This window comes from Chaetodon auriga, chromosome 6 (assembly GCF_051107435.1).
Source record: "Chaetodon auriga isolate fChaAug3 chromosome 6, fChaAug3.hap1, whole genome shotgun sequence".
In the NCBI taxonomy this organism is placed as follows: Eukaryota; Metazoa; Chordata; class Actinopteri; order Chaetodontiformes; family Chaetodontidae; genus Chaetodon; species Chaetodon auriga.
The window spans coordinates 19,160,999-19,183,298 of NC_135079.1; the positions used below are offsets into that span (position 1 = coordinate 19,160,999).

A 22,300-nucleotide genomic window follows, 5' to 3' on the forward strand; every position below is an offset into this window, starting at 1 on the left:
CTTGCATTTTAAATCAGTAAATTGTTTTGAAGGAGCAGCAGCTTCAGAAAAGAAGTCAGTTTTAGTACCTAAGTGGAATCATTGACCTTTGATCCCCCCTCTCTTCAGTATCAATGTGAAGGGTTTCATCAACAATGTGAAGACGGCTCTGGGAGCGACTAACCCAGCTGTTCGGACGGCAGCGATCACCCTGCTGGGAGTCATGTACCTCTACATGGGAGCTCCCCTGCGCATGTTCTTTGAAGATGAGAAGCCTGCTCTTCTCTCACAGATTGATGCTGAGTTTGAGAAGGTAGGGACGATAATCTTCTGAGAATAGAAGTGAAGATGGTTATTAATTTTCTTCAGTTCTGCTGTTAAAGAAAAGAGACTTAAAAGAAACGTGAGGGCTTCTCACCACTACGTCATCCTGACAATAAGATATGCAGAGAGAATGACGCTTGAGAACGGAAGCAATATATTTAATTGTGTGTGTTTGTCTCATTGTCTGTCCCTCACAGATGCAGGGCCAGTCTCCACCAGCTCCGATCAGATTCACCAAGAAGACAGCAGCGGCGGAAGAGGATGGTGATGAAGGAGAGGACCAGGAAGAAGATGGAGAAGGCGGACATGACATCATGGACCTACTGCCCAGAACAGACATCAGGTAACCAGACACTGAGCATGTAGGACACCTGTCTATCGACCTGCACAAATACAACGAAATTAAACTTCCTACAGTCCTAATGTGAACACAATATTTGTGTAATGTAAATGTAAATCATGAGAGCAGGTCATGCATGCATCCTTAAAAGTCTTAAGATGTCGAATTAGACTTTTACATTTTTTTAAGGACATAAAAAGTCTTATTTATAATCACAAAACGTCTTTAAATTTCGTCCTCTAGCATTTAACATCACATATTTAAATGTATGAGTGTGGAGGGGTTCTGCGTATGTGTTGGGTTGTTGGTGTGTAATTATTTGTACTACCTGAGGTTGGACTGTATTTATGAAGTGTGTGCTTTAGCTTAGCTAGATGATACATTATTCAGCAGAAGTGATACAGCTACAGGAAACACTCAAGTGTTTTGGTTTGATGAATAAATGTGTGACATAAGCGTTTTAAGCTTTCATAATCTGCTGCTTCAGTCTTGGAATGATGTCTTAAAGTGCCTTAAGTGATTGTTAAGGTTATATCATATTTAACTATGAAATAACAGGATTAAAAAGCACTGTGTGCTGTGCTTAGTGGAAGACTGGAGAAGTCCCAGTCAAGAGTCCTGTTCCCTGTCTATTTTTATGTGCACAATATTACACCTCATTTCTCTCCCTCCTCCCCTCATCTCTGTCTTCCTTTCTGTCTTTAAGTGACAAGATCACATCTGAACTGGTGTCTAAAATTGAGGATAAGAACTGGAAGATCAGGAAGGAGGGTCTGGATGAGACTGCAGCCATCATCTCAGACGCCAAGTTCATCACAGCCAACATTGGAGAGCTGCCTCTGGCCCTGAAAGGACGACTCAGCGATTCCAACAAGATCCTGGTTAGTTAAAGAGCAGGTGTATCCTGATGTTTTAGGTTTTATTCAAAGAACTGCTTTTCACAATAGAAGGATTTGTGGTGTCCAGGTTCAGCAGACCCTGACCATCCTGCAGCAGCTGGCGACAGCCATGGGACCTGGACTGAAGCAGCATGTTAAAGCACTGGGAATTCCTGTTATCACTGTACTGGGAGACAGCAAGGTACTGGGCACATATTGGAAAAACACCACCTGTAGTACTACAATGGCAATGTAGTATTTGAAGGTCTGTGAATGCTCGTTTCTGTCCATCTCAACACAAACGCCTTTGTTAGTAGATCGATGCACTGCATATGATGAAAAGGGTCAAATGAATCAGAAGAGGCATGAGAAGATGGAAACGGCGTCACTGTCCTGAATGTGTGGTGATGATGGACATGTCTTTGTTCCTCTGCAGCTCAATCTAAGGACGGCTGCCATGGCCACCCTGCAGGCCTGGGTGGAGCAGACTGGGATGAAGGAGTGGCTGGAGGGCGAAGACCTGTCGGAGGAGCTGAGAAGAGAAAACCCCTTCCTACGACAGGAGGTACACACAGATGTACAATCTTTGTACTTTATTCTGCTTTTAGAAAACAGAACTTCCATTTTCTTGTACCCTTTGGAAACAAAGTGAAATTTCAGGTGCACAGAGAAATCCTAATAAACCTCGTCTTCATCATCCAGGTGCTAGGCTGGTTAGCAGAGAAGCTGCCCTCCCTGAGGACCGTACCTGGGGATCTGATGCTGTGTGTCCCTCAGCTTTACACCTGCCTGGAGGACAGAAATGGAGATGTGAGGAAGAAGGCTCAGGACGCCCTACCCACCTTCATGATGCACCTGGGCTATGACAAGATGGTCAAGGCTGCTGGGAAACTCAAAGTACTGAACTGATACATTTTGCTATGACTAACAAATTACTAAGATAAATTTACTTGACTTTCAGTGACTGCCCGCAAGCGGTGATACATAGCTGTGTTGTTTGTAATAATTGTCTCTCTGTCCTCATCTCCCTGCAGCCTGCCTCTAAGGATCAGGTGGTAGCCATGTTGGAAAAGGCCAGGGCAGTGATGCCGGCTAAACCTGCTGCTCCTGCCAAGCCTGGAGGAGGGAAAGGCTCTGCAGAGCCAAGCAGGGCTGCTTCAGGTTTGTTTGACATCACAGCCATTACAACTACAGTCTGATTCCCAATGTCAAACCATATCCATGCGACTCTGTGGTAATTTCACATGTAATGTAAAGGTGATGGGGATTAAAGCGCCGCAAAGTCATTTTCAAATGCGAATGCAGTGTGTTTTTTTGATAGTGTGTTTAGTAATTGGTTAATGAAGACGTTATATTCACACACTGTGCCTCTCCTCTGCAGCCTCCAGGTCTCAGCCTGCTAGTGATGAGTTGGACAGTAAACCTGAAGTGAAGAAGGTCCGAGGAGGAGCGGCTGCTAAGAAGGTATGTCTGTCTGAATCAAGTCCTGCCTTTGTTTTTCAGTGTGCACACAGGAACAGAGACGTGTTGATATTTAGGTACTCTGGCTAGACAGCCATTTGAAGATTCATCAGCGTAAAATTGGATCGAGTGTGCAGTCAGATTAATCAGATTTGGATTTTGCTCCCCATTCATTTCAACAATAAACAGTGAATTCAGTTTTGTTTTCAAAGTCTGACTTCACCAATGATGTGTTTTTAAATTTTGAGACACTTAAGAGAAAATCTGTACCTGTGTCAGTTATTCTTGCCACCATTCATACTTCAGTTGTTGTCAGTTCTGTTAGTGGTTGTGCAGATCAGGCATGCACATTGGACATTATTTCCTTTTTGTCTGTACACACCATTGGGTTTTTATGAGTCATTTCATGACCATGAAGTGTAAACATGATGTGGTTTTTCTACTCACTCAGCCTCCCTCCCCTCCCGAGGAACCTGTCCCTCCCCCTCCCTCCAAGGACAAGGACAGTAATGCTAGTAAAAAGGCCCCCAGCAAAGGGAAGGCTGCTGCTGGCAGTCAACAGGTAGATGTGTAGCAGGGGTCCTCATGACGAAACTCGGCCCAGAATGCCTTGACATTTAATCTAAATGCTGCTACTTATTAAAGCCAACCGTGAACCCCAGAGCAAGGTTTCCGTTATCTGGTAATTACCCTTTTTTGACCAGGATAAGTATTAAAATCTCTCATCATAACGTCCAGTGAAAGTAATTCCATCTTTGCACAGTTTGTATTACTAGTACTAGAATAATCTAAAATTAAAGATTGCAGGTACCTTCTATTTAAAGAATGAAATAGATAATTTTTTGTTATTTATTTATTGAACACGAACCAAACTGTTTCATTGCTTCATTCTGTCACAGTGTGCGCTCTGATTCAATGCCGTAGCCTACCTACACGCTACAATAGCAAACAGCGACAAGTGAGGGAGATCACACACGGTCAAACAAGCAAACCCAAACAAGTATTTAGTGAAAGCTTGACAATGACAGCAAGTCTGAGATACAGGGTGACGACACGGAGATCATTGTAAGAAACTGGGGAGGAAGAATGTGTTCACCAGATGGGCATCGAAAATGAGAACATCAGCTCTCTGAACCCAGTCAGTGTAGTGATAGTCTGTCTCATCAGTTGTGTTTAAGTTCAGTAAACACAGATAATATCTGACCGGATTTTCTCCCATTTATCCGGGACGTTGAAATCTCCCAGACCACGGCACCTATATGTTTTGACGGAAACCCTGCTCTGGAGTCCACGAGTAGCAGACGTGGGCAGAGTTTCTCAGCAGACACTTGTTGGCCTGACAGATGTTAACCTTGGATCTTGGCTCAGTCTAATCCCGTCTCTCTAATCACTAACACTACCACTGAGGATACAGCTGTTTGATCAAATGCACATGGACATGCAGTTGTTAGCAGGGTTTGTACGAAGTCTTGAAAGTTTTCAAAATGCATAATTTTAAGTGTTTTTAAGGTGAGAAAGCACGAGCACAAACTTAGAGCTCACATCACTTTAACTTTTCAGGTCACTCCACTGCATGAAGGTGTGTTTGTGTTTTGATTTGGAATAGTCATCAGTGTTTCCTTCACCCTGTTTATCCATTAACCTGCACTGAGATCTTTTCAACATAACACCGCTTTGTCTCCTGTTTCTACTTGACTGTCTGTCACCTACCTAACTATTGTCATCCAAATCACACAAAAGAGCCTGTGAGGAAACTGACAGTTTGTGCACACAGCTGTAAGCGCACATCCATGGACAGAACACATTGGTTTCACTCACTTTTCCTCACACACACACTGTCATGCTGTTACTTCCCTTCTCAGGGTGCAGCTGGTAAGAAGCCTGCAGCCAAAAGCCTGAAGGATGAGGAAGATAAGTCCGGGCCAATCTTCATCCTCGTCCCCAACGCTAAGGAACAGAGGATCAAAGAGGAGAAGCAGCTGAAGGTACCCGACTGGCTGAACAACATGTCATGATCTCAGTGGCTCAGTGCAGCAGCAGCTACATACTGTATGTCTGAGGGGTTATTAACTGCAGGATGCCAGTTACCAATTACCACTCAGGAGTGCAGTGCAGTGTGGTAAAGCAAAGAAATACTGATGAAACCAAACAAAATGCTTTGTCCTCAGCTTGTGTTACCATACCTGCACTTCCATGGCCACAGTCAATAAGTCATTGTTTACCAAATGTGCACTGAAAAATCCACATGCTTGCACACCTTCCTCTGCTGCCGTCCAGTGTGAGTGACTCTTCTGCTGACAGAGCTGTTCCTTTTCTAGATTTTGAAGTGGAACTTCATCACTCCTCGCGATGAATATGTGGAGCAGCTGAAAACTCAAATGTCCACATGCTTTGCCAAGTGGCTTCAGGATGAGCTCTTTCATTTTGACTTCCAGAGACACGTCAAGGCTATAGGAGTCATGATTGAGGTAGGGAGTGGTCTTATTTCTATGAGGGGGTTTGGTGTCGGGGGTAGGCTAGTTTTAGTAATAAAGTCTGTGTGTGCGTGTTTGTATTTGACAGAGGTTGGAGAGTGAGAGCGAAGCCACCATCAGCTGTCTGGACCTGATTCTGAAGTGGTTCACCCTGCGCTTCTTTGACACCAACACCACAGTGCTGATGAAGGTGCTGGAGTATCTAAAGCTGTTGTTTGCCATGTTGAACAGAGAGAACTATCACCTGACTGAATACGAGGCCAACTCCTTCGCCCCCTACCTCATACTCAAGGTGAGCACACGTCACACTCCGAACCATAAAACAAGCCACAGTTAAAGCTTTCTCCCCCCTCACAGTTCCTTCTCTCTTCCTCAGGTTGGAGAGTCAAAGGATGTAGTTCGTAAAGATGTTCGGGCCATACTTGGCATGCTGTGTAAGGTTTACCCAGCATCCAAGGTCTTCCCTTTCCTCATGGATGGGACCAAGTCCAAGAACTCCAAGCAGAGAGCTGGTAGGTCTCGACAGACAGCGAGCTTACTGGCTAAAGTTGCACAAATCTGTCTGTTCCATTTTAAGCCTCTTTGATGCAGAAATATTGGAAGAGACGTATTCTAACGTTGTTTATTCCTTTCTTTTCTCAGAATGTCTGGAGGAGTTGGGTTGTTTGATAGAAGGCTATGGGATGAATGTATGCCAACCGACTCAAGCAAAGTCTCTGAAGGAGATTGCTGTTCACATCGGTGACAGAGACACGTCTGTCCGCAATGCTGCCTTGAACACTGTGGTGGCTGTCTACAACGTCTGCGGGGACCAAGTGTACAAACTCATAGGAAATGTAAGACAGATACCATTATCATACTTTATAGGGTGTCATGAGATTCAGCTCCAAAACCTACTCTGTACAGTTTGACTTACTCCCCCCCTTCCTTCCTTTCCAGTTGTCAGAGAAAGACATGAGCATGCTTGAGGAGAGAATCAAGCGTTCAGCCAAGAAGACTCCTGCAGCTCCTGCCAAGCAGAGTGCGACAGAGAGGTCTCAAAGAGAGCACCCAACTAACCCCAACGCCACCTTCCTCCGCAAGCCTGCACAGGAAGACCCCAACAAACTCAAGTAGGTCACCTCTGACTCAAAGCTGCAGGATATGTTCATGTTAGCTGACTAAAAACCAGCAAGGAAGCCAAAAATATATGTTCACCATAAAATATGGAATGTTGAGGAACAAAAATCCAGTGCATGAGCACTGCATGAGCACTTTGTTAGATTCCAAATAGATGCAATAAATCAATGTAATTCATTTAGTATAGTATATATTACAAATGCAGAATACACGCAAACTAAAAATAAGACAGGTGTTAAGACATTCAGCCACATATAAAGTAACAAATTGTTAAAAACATTGTCAAGTGCGTATCAAGCTTTCCAAACAGTCATCTTACCAGTTAAAACTCATATTTCAGTGCCTGTGTAAAACATATTCATTCCTCTACTCTCAGTATTCATGTTTATTTTACAACATTCAATCGCAGTGAGCATTTTTAGCTTTTAGATCCGGATCAATACAAAAAGACTCTGACAAAGTGAAAAGAAAGTTGGGCTGGAGGTTCCTTTAGCAGGGACAGTATTGCACAAATGAACTCCGTTGTATCTCTGAATGTTTTCATGCTAAACATTTACCTCAGTGCAAATGTTAAACTTCTGTTTCCATTAATGCATTTGATGTAGATTTGAGTGTGGGGAAATTAATGATTTGCTGGGTAGAAATACATTCAGAGAACAATGGTGCTTCTTCAGGGAACTATGAATAAATAATCATTAGCAGTGGGCAAGAAATATTCATCAGAATTCAGCTTCCCACCAGCACACACCGCATCACTTTTCAACATGTCCAGCCAGCTCTGGGCAGGGGAAGAAAATAAGAGTGTCTGTACAGCACTGTGGATGATGAGGCGTTTCACTGCGAGTACGACCACAACACCCCCAAGAATGCACACACCAGCTTCTGTTTTACAAAAATCTCTTATCCAGTGATGTGCAATGACACTTGAAGCATTGCTTTACAGGCAGAAGACTAGCATGCTACCAAGCTGATGCAGTTCGCTTTGTTCAATAAGGTCTCATAGTCGGATGTGAAATGTCTTGAATGCATTAAAACCCAACTTTTCCAACTGTTCTTCATCAGCATGTCAGCCATTCTGTCAACTAACCACCTCTCAGATGTGCAACTTGTTGTGCACTGTTGTGATTTGACTGCGTTCAGATTCATGCCATATTCCTTTTGAATGTTTGTCTTCTGCTCACAGCTAATCTGTCCTTCTCCTCTCGTCTCATTTACTGACTCATTGCATGTCGGGTTGCTCTCTCAGGCACACTGGTACATGAAATCCCATCAATGTGTCTGTGAAACCAACCTCCCTGTTTAAGTGTGTGTGGCTGGCTGGTGGGCCGGCTGCCCCCGTTCTGCCTGTCTCTTAACCCTTCATCTCTCTTCCTGTGTGATTTCCTCCTTTCTCTGCTCTGCCTGCCTTCCGCTCTGGAGCAGAATAATGTATCGCACGTATAGGATGTGAGTACCTCCTCCTCCTCCTCCTCCTCTTCCTCGTCCCTCTTTCTACCTGTGGTCATCGTAAGAACTCCACCCTGAATGCAATCTAATGCTCATCATTCATGAAACTAATGAAAAGAGAGATTTGCTGACATTTGAGTTTTAGTCGTGCTTCTTCACATGGTAGGCAGTAAGGGTCTCCTCTTCCTCACTGTCACATGATAGGTGAAGTACCAGACTAATGTTTTAAATGTCCTGATGTCCCTTTCAAATGTGGTTCATTCTTCTTCACCTTCACCCCTCCCTTTGTCTTAGTAGTGGATGTTATGCGTACTGGAAACGTTGTACTTCGTATTTTTTGACTGTTGTGAAAAGGATTGATGGTCACGTTTTTTTAACTGCTTATAATTAGCAACAGTTTTATGCTGTGAAATGTTTCCTCGAAAAAAGAGGACTGAAAAATGAATATGACAAAGTAGCCGGCACTTTAGCACATAGGTCACATATTGGTTGGCTGTGATTCCCATGCTTATTTAGCTGTCTGTAATTAGTCTGCAAACGGCTTGTCGAATTTCTGACCAATCTTTTGAGATTTGGTTGGAAAATAGATTTGAAGTATAATTTTCTTCAGGTTGCGTTTATGCCTGTAAGACACAGCTGCAGGCCTGCAGGGAGCATGTGCAGACAGCTGCAAAGGTTAAAGGAAGAGATGCACTAGAGGTCGTGACACCGGGTTAGTGTCAAAGAAAAACTTCATATCTGGCTTGTATTTTGGAATATATATTTACTGCTAAATACTATCTATTAATTGCTGTCATAATATAAACTACTCTTCTGGAGTGCATGGCAAAGTTTTGGTTCAGCGATGCAGGATGTTGGATCCATTGAAGAATTGGCAGACTTTCACTTCTCATGCTCATTAACGGGGCTGAGCAGGCAGGTCTGCCGCTCCATTGGAAACTTATCTAAATGCACAGAAGAGCTCAGAGTCTAAAGATGATTTTTAGGACATCTTAGTCTCATAGTAAAAAATATTGCCATAATGCCGTTGATGAAAATCCAGCCTTCAATCATCTCTTCAGTCATCCACAGATGATGTAATTGCCGATCGGCACAAGCCTGATTCAATACTGGAAGTGTTAAAAATTAATGAATTATTCATCATTAACATGCTAAAAATCATTGAAAGAAAATGCTGTATTTTTTTTTTTTTTTTTCCTTTCTAAAGGAAACAAATACTGACTGTTGGTTTTAGATCAGTGCTGACGAGCTCCAGTCCTGACAGTCTCACTGTAGTTTGGACAAGATCAGGTTCTACACACACTTCAATGTTTTATTAGGTTCTGCCAAACAGATCCTCATTAGACTGAAAGCAGGAGGCACTCGAGGGTGAACCCAGTGAACCGACCTTCTCATATAAATGTTTGATTATCAGGACTTTGTTCTGAACTTATGTGGATAAAGATGGTTTTTCACCTAAAAATCAGAAATTATGTTTTGAATCACTGCCATACTGTCAGATTCTCAAACTAATAAAGCTTGTGTCACTGGACTGGAGTTTAAAGGCACTGATCGATGATACTCTGGACTAAATATACTGTCCTGTCCCCTCTCTTCCCCCCCGTCTCCACCATCTATCCTTCAATCCTTTCCTCCATCCGTCCATCCAGCCAAGCCCGTCAGAACGCCCAGCTCAGCGAGTCCTCCCATCCATCCATCCCCAAGGAGTTCCAGCTAGACCTGGACATGATTGAAATGGACCAGAGCAGAGTGTGTGAGCTGCCGGACCTGGTCCAACACAAGCTGGATGAGCTGCTGGAGCCCATCATGATCCCAGAACCCAAGTAAACACACTCCTCTGCTTGTGTTTGTAACAGACACTGAAGCACATACACAGTTCATATTGACGCAAAAGCATTAAAAATACAGACATGTTTTTGTGACTAATGTCGCTTGTGTTTTCGTGTACAAAGGATGCGTTCTGTCTCCCCACATTTTGATGACCTCCACAACAGCACGGCCTCCACCATCAACTTCGTCATCTCTCAGGTGGCAAGTGGCGACATTAACACCAGCATACAGGCACTGGCACAGGTATAACACACATACACACACGGTTTGGCCTAACACATTTTCAATTATCAGGGTTCCTGTTCATGATAAAACTGAGATGCAGAGTCTCGCGATAACTCTCTGGGGTCATCACTACGAGTGACCCCTTTCACATTGGCACATTGTCACAATACATTGCTATTACAAAGATGTCCATTATTGTTGCTTTAAGGTGACATCAGAATTGTGCGTTTTGTCCCTGCAGATCGACGAGGTGTTGCGGCAGGAGGACAAAGCAGAAGTCATGTCAGGACACATCGATCAGTTCCTCATCGCGACCTTCATGCAGCTGAGGCTCATCTACAGCACACACATGGCTGACGACCGCCTGGACAAAAAGGACATCATCAAACTGTACAGCTGCATCATAGGAAACATGCTGTCTGTGAGTCACTGTCTGCTGCTACTCTGCTACATACGCTAACACGACATATCACTAACAGCAACTACAATGATTAAGAACCTGAGGTGGACACTGGATGTGGAGACACTGACGTCTTGTCTGTTTCTTTCAGTTGTTCTCCATGGAGTCCCTGGCCAGAGAGGCGTCCATGGGTGTATTGAAGGATCTTATGCACGGTCTGATAACACTGATGCTGGATAGCAGAGTGGAGGACATAAAAGATGGACAGCAGCTCATCAGATCAGTCAACCTGCTGGTGATCAGAGTTCTGGAAAAGTCTGACCAGACCAACATGATCAGGTCAGTATGAATGAACAGTTCACATCAAAATTAAATGTCTTGTGACGTTTGCACAGGTCCTTCCAAACAGTCATTCAACAAATTCCAATAATTCCAGTTAATACTGCTGCTTATCTGTAGACTCTGACGTAAAATTCAGATTCAACGCAAATATGTACACTAAGGTGCCCTCTGGAATTTTCCTCCAAATAAAGTTATTTTAATGTTCAGCATTACTAACAAATGTGTTGAATGCATTTCTTTCCTCATAAATACATACACGATGTATAGTTCTTAAAAGCAAAACTGTCACTGTTTAGAGCTTTATTTTGCATTGAGTCTTCCATAACTGATGTGAATGGCTCATACGTGGCTGGCTTAGCTCTAAAAGTGTTATAGATCTCCTCTCTGCTGCTCATTAAACGATTTCAGCTAAGTCGGCACACTGAGCTGTTGGACGGGCCTGGTCCCAGGCGGTCTGTCAAATACGCAGATGCAAACAAAAGTCACGCTCCAAGAAACCAAACATTATTGTTCAGTTGACTCCTCCCTCCCTTCTTGTCTCTCTGCAGTGCTCTGCTGGTTTTGCTTCAGGACAGCTTGGTCACGACAGCCGGTCCCATGTTCTCCGAACTGGTCATGAAGGTAAGGAGTGTGACGGCAGAGAACCTGACACCCTCTACAGCCTACACGCGCTCATCCTGCCGTCCATTAAGATGGCACATCACACACGTCAAACTGACTCTTCTGTGTTTGTGTTCAGTGTCTGTGGAGGATGATCCGCTTCCTCCCAGAGACCATCAACACTATCAACCTGGATCGGATCTTGCTGGATGTCCACAACTTCATGAAGGTTTTCCCCAAAGAGAAGCTCAAGCAGCTCAAGAGTGACGTCCCACACAGAACCCTCAAGACTCTGCTGCACACACTCTGCAAGCTCACCGGAGCCAAGGTAACACACACACGCAAACGCGCACACACGTGTGAAATGTATCGAATCATAGTCTGAGCAGCGTTTAGTTCAATGGTTTTGATCCCAGCTGAGTTATTTGTGTTTACTGTGTTTATTTCTCACTTCTTGAAATTGAATTCATTTGTTTGAATGCACTGATGAGCAGATCCTGGACCACCTATCAATGATAGAGAACCGTAATGAGTCAGAGTTGGAGGCCCATCTGAGGCGGGTGGTCAAACACTCTGGAAACCTGTCAGGATTGAAGAGCGACCGCGGCAACGAGAAGAGCGGCCTGCGCACGGTGAGCAACACCACACCAAATACACAACAGCACACTTCAGTGGCCCTTCAGGCTGATGTCAAGAGTTCAGCTGCCTCTCGTCTTCAGGATGACAGTGTGCTGAAATGAATTCTGTAATAGAACATAACTGTGACTATAGATATAACGAGGATTGGTCCTTTATGTTTTGTTCCCAGGAGGATCGAATGTCAAAGGCTAAAGTTAGTGACATTCTGTCTGAAATATTTAAGAAGATCGGCTCCAAGGAGAACACTAAAGAGGTCAGTTCAGCTCCATCAAAAAACAGAGGTTTATTATGAGAAAGAGCCTGGAAAACATTCAGTAATGTTTCAATACTGTGTCTAATCTTCTCCTCAGGGGTTGACGGAGTTGTATGAGTACAAACAGAAGTACTCAGACGCTGACGTGGAGCCCTTCCTCAAAAACACGTCCCAGTTCTTCCAGAGCTACGTGGAGCGAGGCCTTCGTTTGATTGAATCTGAGAGAGAGGGCAAGGCTCGCATCCAGACCTCAACAGGTACACCTGGAAGCTGTCACCGTGCTAATTGGTCAGAATGCAGTCAGGAGTTCATAGTTACACTGGTGTGTCTGTGTCTGTCTGTGTCTGCAGTGATCCCTCAGCACGGCGTGGAGTCCAGTCTGAGCAGTAACAATGAAGAGCTGAAACCAGCTGTTTACTATGAGAGACTCAAGATCCTCAGACAGAGACAAGGCCTGGAAAACACCTCCAGGGTTAGTTCACTCATACACACTCTGATACACACTCAGCCAGTCCTCTTCCATGGGGTGCTGTACACCCCAACTGTACATGTACATGTCGTTCCAGTAGAATACTGAAGAGGTGTGCTTCTGTTTGTTGACATTACATAATTTGTCCACTAGAGAGCACTAAACTGTTAATTTTTCAATTGTAAAACTCAGGACATAGTTGAACAATACACTAATGTAAGGGGTCAAAAATATTCATCTGTTTGTTATGAAAACAAATATCAATTTAAATATGATCCTTTTTTTAACTCCCTTCTTTTAATCTCAAAAATTGAGAACCCGTCAGGCTCTAGCACACTGTTCGTAGGATTTTGATCTCTGAAGTGAGCCCTGCATTCAGTGCCTGTTGGGGATTACAGCCTGAAAGGATGTGCTGGCTTGGGAGCCTCAACTTGGGTCAAGAACATCCCTTTAGAACAGGGATACTGGTTTCAGCATATCTGTAACACAAACAGTGACATGGCATAGGATAAGTGAATGATTTATCACCTTTTCATACCAAAATCACAACTTCAGAGAGCGCAGTTTTAAAATGCAATATTCATGCTGCTGCATTTGCTCTGAGGCTGCTGTACTGTCAACAAAACTAAAGCGCACATTTAAGGTTGCAGTCACACGTTTGTTTTTGACATGCGTTGGTCTCGGTGAAGTGTCACAGCTCACGCATCATTAAACTTTTATCAGCTTCTTGAGGAATATTCACCGCCTGTACACATTAGTAAATGAACGCCTCTCTCCGCCTGCAGCAGGGCATCGGAGGAAGCGAGGACGAGCCTCAGCAGCGGCCTGCCATCTCCTCCCTGCTGTCCTCGAAGCCGTCGGTGGCCTCCTCCACCGACATGCTCCACAGTAAGCTGTCTCAGCTCAAAGAGTCCCGAGAGTTGTACCAGCAAGAACACAACTCGCACTCCCACTCGCCGACGCATGCCCACACCCGCTCGGCCTCGCCGGCGGCCAACCTGGACGACTTGAAGAAACGTCTGGAGAGAATAAAGAGCAATCGGCAGTAAGGAGCACGGCGCCACCACCTCATCTCATCCGCGAAGCCTGTGGAGTTCAGCTGGTAGAAAAAGCGACATCCCACTTTTTAAACCCACTCTGTGTTTCTGTTCATGTTCTGGTAGATCGAAATAGAAAGCACTTTGACACTGAAGCCCACCCCTGTGTATCAATAAACCAGGTAGCAACAGACAAATACACCCTCAAGTTTGAACCTGACTCCACCCACTGTGCCTGTAAGCTATTAGAAATCAAACGCACCCTTATCTGATTGTAGTTGATTACATTCGGATTGAACTGAGGCTGTGACTGGGACTTTCAGCGCCTAAACACACACACACACACACACACACACACGCACCAGAAACCATCTAAGTGTTTTTAGCGACTTATTCTGACTTATTTGAAAGCTCTTTTTGGTTTGAAGTGTCGAACGTCAGGGCAGAAAAAGATGAACCCAGAGTCTAGGAGTGACTTTTGATGTTGTGTGTACAGGACCACATAGTCAGCTGTAGTTCTCAGTCTGTACAGTTTCGTCTTAACGAACGAACTATCACACCCACCCACCCACCCCATCCTCCCTCCTGTCCTTCCCCAGCCTTCCCTTTGAGGGTGCCCCCCCTCCCCGCTCCCCTGTGTACACTTCTCACTGTATTATAATAATTAGATAGTGACCTTGCCCTCCTCCCTTATCTGTTTTAGTATCACGGCACAAGATGTTTGTACATATTTAAAAGTTGTTAACCACTTAACTGTTATGAAGCGCTTCTCGTGTGGTTGCAGGAAAAAACAAATGTTAAGAAATGTTGTTTGTTCCTGTTTCACCCCGACTTACCGCGTCGCTGCTGCTGCTGCTGTGTTTGGATGGAGAAGCACTGCTGGAAAGAGCTGAAGTCAAATTTGTGTCTGTGTAAATGCAGAGTGAGACTGCCCCCCTGTGGCTGAACACTGTGAGTGTCAGTGTAACTCCTGCTTGTACTGGGAGCTTCCAGTGATTAGTAATAATTGAGGAAATATTATCAGTAACATAAAAATTCCAAATTAATGATCGCTGTTTGGTGATGAGGCTGATGTCTCTTTCAAAATAGCGCAGTGCAAATAGGGCTCGATGCTCCGGCAAAATGTCTGATTTCTGTCAATTTCAGACATTATGCTGCCACTCGAAGGGCCACAAAATAAGTTGAACTGCATTTACACAGTGACATCAGGCCCTCTGTTTTTTTTCTACCTCTGACGGGGTTCAAACTGACGAGGCCCTGAAAGCTGCAGCCGTATGCTGATGTAGAAGGCGGAGTTTTATCGGTTTTAACCAGGTGTTTGGTCAGCGTTAGGTAGGGAACCTGTTCAGCTTTATTCTGAAAGTGTTTTGTGGCCTTCTGGTAAGCATTTGTTTAAAGTCAGTGGTTTTCAATCCTCTGATTTATGAGGGCTAAAAGTTTTGAGGTTTTCCCACCAAAAACCTGCAGACTTAAGATGGTACAGGGTTAAAAACTACTGCTTGTATTCTGGAGGAGAAGTGGCACCATTTAGCACATCCTGATGCCGCTTTTCAGCCAATCAGGCTTGAGAATCTGTCCCTCCATCAGCCAGCTGATTCAGGAAGGAAGTTGGGACCAAGCAGAGCCGTATACAGGTGTGTTTAAGTTGTGTGTTGGATTGTGCTGTGGGTTGACCTTTGGCTGTAAATACTGTATGTAATGTCCTCCATTAACACCTCCCTTCAGTTATTTAACAGCAGCCACTCCGTTGTGTTTGTAGGCTTGAAGAGCATGGCATGAAGTCTGTGATTGTTTTTATTTTCTCATGTAAATAAAGTTTACATTAATAAAACCGCTGTTTAATTAAGTCATTGTTTTTCTGATGAAGGTGATGATGACGATGACGACGGCGGCCCTGTCAGTCATCTGTTCTGTAACCAAACGTTGAGTAAAGAAAAACATAAATAACAATTGTTTTTGTATTTAATTCAAATGTCAGTAACTAGTCTTACATTGTTGCTCTCCAGCTTTCCTTGTATAATCCATAGTGAAAGAATGGCAATAAAGTCTTGGTTTTTTTTAACAATCCATCTTTGAATTTGCTGATTATTTTCGTAAAGGAATCGAACAGCTGCTTTTTTTTTGGTATAGACCCAGAATGTCTTCAGGACTAGATCACTGTAATAATTAACCAATCTCAGCTTGTCCAAATGTCTCTGAGTACATTGTGAAATACTGTGACTATGCAGGAACTTAGTCTCTTAGTTTGCTAACCAGTGCCAGCTGGATGTTAAACATACATTTAGTACAAACGTCATACTGTAGTACACTTCAAATGTACTGCAGTATGACTAAACTCAAATATATCGCCTTACATGAACACTGCTTTTGTTACTTGTCCTCAAATGCTCAGCCAGGTGATGAGCTGCCCATGATGTTTAGGTAAAAATATGCTGGAGTTCAAACACGTCCATGTTTATGCTGTTCATAGCAAAACGCTGCAGGACATGAGACGACTGCAGAGGTGTGGATGAGGCTTAATTCTCATGTCTGGTATCAGCAGGAGACTTGACATTGATGAGACTTTTCGAGATTTATTTGAGAAAATATAAAGAATACAAATATGTATGGAAAGAGACATTTGTATATTTCAGAATTTTAAACATTTCAATCTACAAATATCTAAAACAGCTCAATATAAGTACCTTATTCACTGTATATACATATACTGACCTACATATAAAAGCAATATAAACAGCACTGTACACAAATATGGCCGCAAGGGGAAAAGCTGAGAACATACAGCTACGTACAGAGCAGATTCAGGCACTTCTCGTTTGTACTTCCATTCATTGGGTTCTTCGTTAACTCTTTTTGTCCCGTCATACTTCACAACTGACAGCACCTCATGACAGTGGACTGTTAAACCGATCACGTCTGAATCCTCTATCAAGGTCTTACGAGACTGTGATTTCTTCACTGTCGGACTCTGAGAGCTCTGACTGTTTGCTGGACTCTGACGGAGACGAAGGACTGTGATGATGATGATGGTGGTGGTGATGATGCTGGTGGTGAAGATGTGACTCCTGGCTGTCCAGCTGTACTTGGCTGGTGGGGGCAGTCCTGTCCAGCCTGTGGCAGTAGGTGCTGCCTACGTCAGTCAGGTCTGGGTGGGGGTTGGCTTTGGTGGGGAGGGTCTGCTGGCGACAGCCGCCCGTTGACAGCAGCTCTCTCTCCTTAGAGTTCCTCCATTTCATCCTGCGGTTCTGAAACCAGATCTTCACCTTCACAGGACACAGAAAGAAAAAAAAAACTGTTCACAAATGTGCCTACTAGCCCAGTTTTCAAGGCACAACATGAGAGCAATGGAGCATAAAGTATGACATCATCGTATAGACTGAGTCCTTGGTGCGTACCTGGGAGTCTTTAAGACCCAGTTTACTGGCAAGTTTCTTCCTGTCTGGCTTGCTGATGTATTTCTGCTTCTGGAAAGTTCTCTCCAGGGCCTTCCTCTGGAGGTCTGAGAACACAGCCCGCCGCAGCATGCCCCTCCTGGGCTTCCCTCTCGGGGCCAGGGGCCATGAAAATGTTCCTGGGACGGGAACCACAGAGGAGGACGCTGGAGGGACAAAACAAGAGACAGCCGAGAGTTAATACATAGAGTTACCAGCAGGGCTGCGGCTGGGATTTTAGAATCTGAGGTCCCCCAGTGTGACCCACCACCACTCAAACATTCAGCCACCATAAGGATTCTGTTGTTATGTTATATGATCAACTATAATTTATGTAATCAGACTTACTGATGCAGAGGTTTAAGTGTTGTTTCTCCACTACATGATTCCTGCAGGGTGATGGTGATTTTCTTTTAATGTATTTATTTACTTTTCAGGATCCATTTCCACTCTCTTGCTTTTCTTAAACGTACCACAAGGAGATTTTAACTAGAAATGGATGAAATACATACACAAACAAATGAGACCATCAGGGAGAAAAGTGGCTGTAGTTATTTTTAATACCTGTCCTCAGTATTGACCCGAAAAGCTACGCATCCTCCAAACAGCTGAATTTAAAAAAGAAAAACTAGTGTTAAAAATAAGTTGTGACTTTCTTTTGCTCGCTTCCAAAACAAATGCACATGCTAGCGAGAGCGCGATTTTTACCAGAGGCGGAAACACTACCTCTTCTGTCCACAAGGGGCGCCAAAATCTACACAAAATCAAGGTTCTTGCGGTTGCTTTAACTAATTTTTTGGCTCTTTTGTTAGCTTTGAACTCTTTGATCAATATCAGTGACGGATTGATGACTGGAGGAGAACAATGGCTTTAAGATGATATGTATTACACTGCATTTCTTTCAAATTATTCTATGATTTATGTTTATTCTCACCATAAAGCGTGAATCAACAGTCAGTCACATGTCATAGGAAGCTGCCGCAGCAACACTTTTCTGCTTAAATGTGTTTCAGGATTCATTTGTTAACATATTTTGTAGCCATTATGAGCAATTAATGCGTAATATCAATTTAAGTCACTTGTAGTGTTGTTTCTTCTCCAGGTTTATTCTTACCAGTTGAACAGTGGTAGAAATATACAGCAGAGATGTTTTTGGATCAATTCATGATAAACATGTTAATAAAGATATGATTGTGGTGAGTGAGCTGCAGTGTTACTGATTTATTCTGTATTCAATCAATCAAGACGTGATTGTGAAGTGAAAGAAGTGAGTTTCTTTTTCATGTACCTTTTGCCTTCAGTGTGTCTAAAATGTTAGAGATCAGATGAATGAATGAATGAATGACTCATATTTAGTATTTTTCAATCATATTTTCTTGTTTTCTTACCATCTCAGCCGACAGAGAGGCAAAGACTGAATGAAAACAAGCCACACACTTATATTCTGATTTCTGCTAAACTTTTATTCCATATCTGTCAGAGTTCTCAGAAAATCTTCATCCCTTCTTGCTTCCATCATCATCACACAGGCTCCCCGATGCTGCCCGTAATATACTTGTTCTGCCTGAAATCTGCCGTTTCAAAGCCCAATTTGTCCAGCAGTGGAAACAGAGCCTATGCTAATGAGACGGGCTCTCCAAAGCTCGGCTCACACTGCCTCTAATGAAGCATGAAGGGGGATTGTATAGGCTGCAAATGCATAGAGAAAGGTGATTGTGTTGTAATGAATTGAGTGGAAAAGGCCGTCGACAGGCCAGTATATTACAGGCCCATTAAAGACAGGTCAGTATAATGTAGAGCTGTTAGAGAGTCTTCACTCAAGCTTTAGAGGATACAGAGAGCTTAGAGCTGTTCACAGTGTCATACATCTGCTTTCAAGTATTATTACAGTTATTCCGTCCAAATATACCAAAATAGAGATGGTGTGTTTTGTTGAATTGATAAATATGCTGGTCAGCGTTAGAAAATCAATCAAAGGACACAAGTTCAAACCTGTGAATTTAACAAATCTCGTGAGCAACATAGCTAACTCAAATCTTCAAGGTGTGTGTGTGTGTATGTGCGTGCGTGCATGGGTGCGTGTGTGTGTGTGTGTGTGTGTGTGTGTGTGTGTGTGTGTGTGTGTGTGTGTGTGTGTGTGTGGTTTTGGCTCCTATTGGTCATGGTGCTGGGAGCTTTGTGGGCAGGCAGAGGGGCTTGGTGGGAAAACGACGGCGCGTGAAGAGGCGCTGAGTTCCTGAGCTGGGAAGATACCCGCCTCACATTTAGACCATGACAAACGGCACTAATATATTTAGAGCGTGACAAACTGGACTAATTTGTAGATTAGGACAACTGGTGCTAATGTCAGCAGTCAGTGCGTCGCCTAAATAGGCCTTCAAATTGGCGGAGCTGATTCCATGCTGTCCGAGGTATTCCCATGCTAAAAGGCTACCAACGTCTCTAAACGGCCAACTGAGGCCTCAGCGTCTGCATCTGCTGCCACAATGTGTTTTTCACAAACAATTTCAGGAGCTGTGACATCCAAACTTTTAGGCATCAACTTGCCAACAGCCAGAATTGTATGCTCGAAGGCCTGTTTAGCTTGAACATCTCTAATATTTTTGCTGTGTTGGAAACAGTTTCCTTAATGTTCATCTCATTTTTAACTCCAGAATTCATCAGACATGTCAGAGAATTGATGAACTGATATCAATCCATTTATAAATCCTTGGGAGGCTGGAAAGGATCCCAGCTCACACACTGGACAGGCCACCAGTCAGTCACACAGCTAATTCATTAATGTGTTAATCAGTATCAGTTTGAAATCTTCATTGAACTGTAGGTCACATAGAAACCTTATGGTGGCACCATGAGTTATTTCCCATTATTACAAACTTGTGGCTCCTTAATTCTACTCATTTAAAGAGCATTAATGAATTGATTGTCTTTATTAACATTTATGTTCAGCCAGTTGCACTGGTCTAGTTACTCTAACCTATAAATAACATTAGTTTGCCAATGCAGAGAAGTTAACTAATCAGTCAGGATCAAGCATAAATATTTATCGGAAACTGCTTTTGGATCTTTTATTTAGCTGAACAACCAGTCGTTTTAATGTCTATGGTGAAAAGGTGCACTGCTGTTTGTTTGCTCACTCAGATGTTGGCGGTGAGGGTGAAGTGGAGGAAAATGAAATTTTCACTGACTGAGGAGTTTTCATTCCAACCAAAGTACAGAAAGTGAGCTATGAAAAGCAAAGTAAGTGTTGAATCATCAGTCCCTGCTTCTGCAGGGTGTGTTACTATGAAAACAGTCTGTTCTACATAAATAAAAAGGATATTTGAAGAAAAACGTTCTTTGTATGGCATCATATTTCCTCCACCACATTTCAAATTGATCAAACTGCCTTGCAGCAAATCACAAACTGTTTACTATTATCATTAGTAAGAGTGTGAAAGATATCCACAGATGAATCACATCTGAATCTTTGGGCTGCAGCTGAAACACAAACCCACTCACTGACAGATAAATGAGATTTTGTCTGTTTGAGTATTATATTGTAAACAGATGAAGATAAGAGCGGTTTGCCAAAGTGAAAATGAGGAACACATTCTCAGATTAGCACCCAGAATAAAGTGATACCCAGACAATGCAATAAATGTATGTGAGCGTGTGATGTCTTTCTCTTCTACAGCAGAGAGGAAACCATCGTCAGCTGTAGATGAACTGTGTCTATCTGAGTTCTGAAACTACTAATGCCAACATACAGTTTGTATGGAAGTGTTAAATCCACCAACCTGTGAAATAGGAAGCTCTGATGAAAGGATGGAGGCTCCCATCAAAGAAAGGCAAAGGGAAGGACTTCGACTGGAAACTCTGGACTGAGGAGCAGAAACACAGCACGGTTCGACTTCAGATCAGAGAAACAACATGAACTGGAAAATACAGCAATCCAGACAGCAGAAATGTATAGAAATGATAAATGAGGAATTATAGCATCTCAGTATCAATAAATTTAATAACAAATATAGTTCCAACTGTGCCCAGTGAGAAAGAATTGATTGAATTGAAAAATAAAGAGAACATTTTAGAGTTACATCTGGTACATCTCAGCAGGCTGCTAAATATAATATTAAACACATTTACTGAGTGTTTATTAGTTTACTGGGCCTACAGGCTTTTTTTTTTTTTTTTTTTGCAATATTCAATATTCTGATAGACTTTATGCCAAATTGCCAACATTTGTGACAGACTAGCATCAGTAGTAGTAATAATAATAATAATAATAATAATAATAATAATAATAATAATAATAATACTTTCGATCTTTATTTGTTTATTTATTTTTAATAATACAGATGTTGTTATATTCCATTTTTTATTATCATTGAACAGTATGCTCGCTGTAGTGGTGTAATACAAATCTAGCCAGCATCATGAAGTCTCTTCCTCACACTCACCGCTCCGTGTGGACGGTGCCAGTATCGCACTGACGCCGAACTTGAGGTATCCGGAGTCCGGGCAGACAGTCTGCGGAGAGCCCGGGCTGCTGCAGCTCGGGTGGCTGGAGCTCTGCAGCACAGACCGGTCTGTGCTGGGTCCCAACGCCCGGGGAGACGCGCCCTGCGCCGGGCTGAGCGACAGGATGTCCCCAGGACTTCTGGAAGAGAAAGTCCGATGTATGTAGCTGACAGGCTGGTTTAATCGGAGGAGATCTTCCACGAGGAAGCCTGAGGGGAGTGACCGGGTCAGAGGAGAGGAGAGAGCCGCAGGGGGACGCAGTAAGCCCGGGTAGAGAGGAGGCGGCAGAGCGCTGCAGGGAAACATCATGGTGGTCCGACCTGCACGAGCTTCCTTCACTTTTTGCTACTTTGAGCAGAGATGCGCTCAGGAAAAAAACAAACCTGAACAACACACTCAGTCTGTGCTCTCTGTGATCTCTTGGAGAGGTTTTATACAAGGGGGTCACTCTCAAACAGAAACACACGCACTCACGCGCACACCCACGCGCACAAGTTCAACCCTCAGGGCTGGGCTGAGGGATCCCTTCATGGGGCTCTTTGAACACAAA

The 22,300-nt window shown here is 43.4% G+C and overlaps 2 protein-coding genes across 4 annotated transcripts in view; one reads left to right on the forward strand and one right to left on the reverse strand.

Annotated features, from left to right (window-relative positions):
- ckap5 (cytoskeleton associated protein 5) overlaps window positions 1-15,881 on the forward strand; it is a 29,527-nt gene extending 13,646 nt beyond the window's left edge. The window contains exons 19-45 of one of the 3 annotated variants that reach the window (XM_076732424.1): window positions 109-292; window positions 501-646; window positions 1,350-1,524; window positions 1,610-1,723; window positions 1,958-2,086; window positions 2,224-2,418; window positions 2,556-2,682; window positions 2,903-2,985; window positions 3,434-3,544; window positions 4,845-4,967; window positions 5,301-5,450; window positions 5,545-5,748; window positions 5,833-5,968; window positions 6,099-6,292; window positions 6,396-6,568; window positions 7,998-8,021; window positions 9,671-9,844; window positions 9,974-10,094; window positions 10,318-10,497; window positions 10,628-10,815; window positions 11,367-11,439; window positions 11,558-11,746; window positions 11,913-12,050; window positions 12,227-12,310; window positions 12,408-12,567; window positions 12,661-12,782; window positions 13,565-15,881. In XM_076732424.1, coding sequence (XP_076588539.1) covers window positions 109-292; window positions 501-646; window positions 1,350-1,524; window positions 1,610-1,723; window positions 1,958-2,086; window positions 2,224-2,418; window positions 2,556-2,682; window positions 2,903-2,985; window positions 3,434-3,544; window positions 4,845-4,967; window positions 5,301-5,450; window positions 5,545-5,748; window positions 5,833-5,968; window positions 6,099-6,292; window positions 6,396-6,568; window positions 7,998-8,021; window positions 9,671-9,844; window positions 9,974-10,094; window positions 10,318-10,497; window positions 10,628-10,815; window positions 11,367-11,439; window positions 11,558-11,746; window positions 11,913-12,050; window positions 12,227-12,310; window positions 12,408-12,567; window positions 12,661-12,782; window positions 13,565-13,828 — 3,961 coding nt within the window. In that variant the 3' untranslated portion in view covers window positions 13,829-15,881. The remainder of the gene's footprint in view (window positions 1-108; window positions 293-500; window positions 647-1,349; window positions 1,525-1,609; window positions 1,724-1,957; window positions 2,087-2,223; window positions 2,419-2,555; window positions 2,683-2,902; window positions 2,986-3,433; window positions 3,545-4,844; window positions 4,968-5,300; window positions 5,451-5,544; window positions 5,749-5,832; window positions 5,969-6,098; window positions 6,293-6,395; window positions 6,569-7,997; window positions 8,022-9,670; window positions 9,845-9,973; window positions 10,095-10,317; window positions 10,498-10,627; window positions 10,816-11,366; window positions 11,440-11,557; window positions 11,747-11,912; window positions 12,051-12,226; window positions 12,311-12,407; window positions 12,568-12,660; window positions 12,783-13,564) is intronic. The other 2 variants (XM_076732425.1, XM_076732426.1) reach the window with 2 other exon arrangements.
- A 738-nt stretch (window positions 15,882-16,619) lies between these two features.
- Window positions 16,620-22,059, reverse strand: LOC143321786 (homeobox protein DBX1-B-like). The gene is made up of 4 exons (XM_076732427.1): window positions 21,690-22,059; window positions 21,027-21,110; window positions 17,212-17,414; window positions 16,620-17,079 (listed from the first exon to the last, which is right to left on the reverse strand). Exons 1-4 carry the CDS (start codon window positions 22,057-22,059, stop codon window positions 16,753-16,755), a joined length of 984 nt encoding a protein of 327 aa, XP_076588542.1. The 3' UTR covers window positions 16,620-16,752.
- Window positions 22,060-22,300: the final 241 nt, after the last annotated feature.

What these genes read in the sequence shown, in the direction of transcription:
- LOC143321786 (XM_076732427.1), bottom strand. Translation starts at nt 22,059, where the DNA reads ATGATGTTTCCCTGCAGCGCTCTGCCGCCTCCTCTCTACCCGGGCTTA. An exon ending in GGCACCGTCCACACGGAGCG is followed by an intron (nt 21,111 to 21,689) that starts GTGAGTGTGAGG and finishes TCTGCTCCTCAG; the next exon opens with TCCAGAGTTTCCAGTCGAAG. An exon ending in CAGAGCTTCCTATTTCACAG is followed by an intron (nt 17,415 to 21,026) that starts GTTGGTGGATTT and finishes TTGTCCCTCCAG; the next exon opens with CGTCCTCCTCTGTGGTTCCC.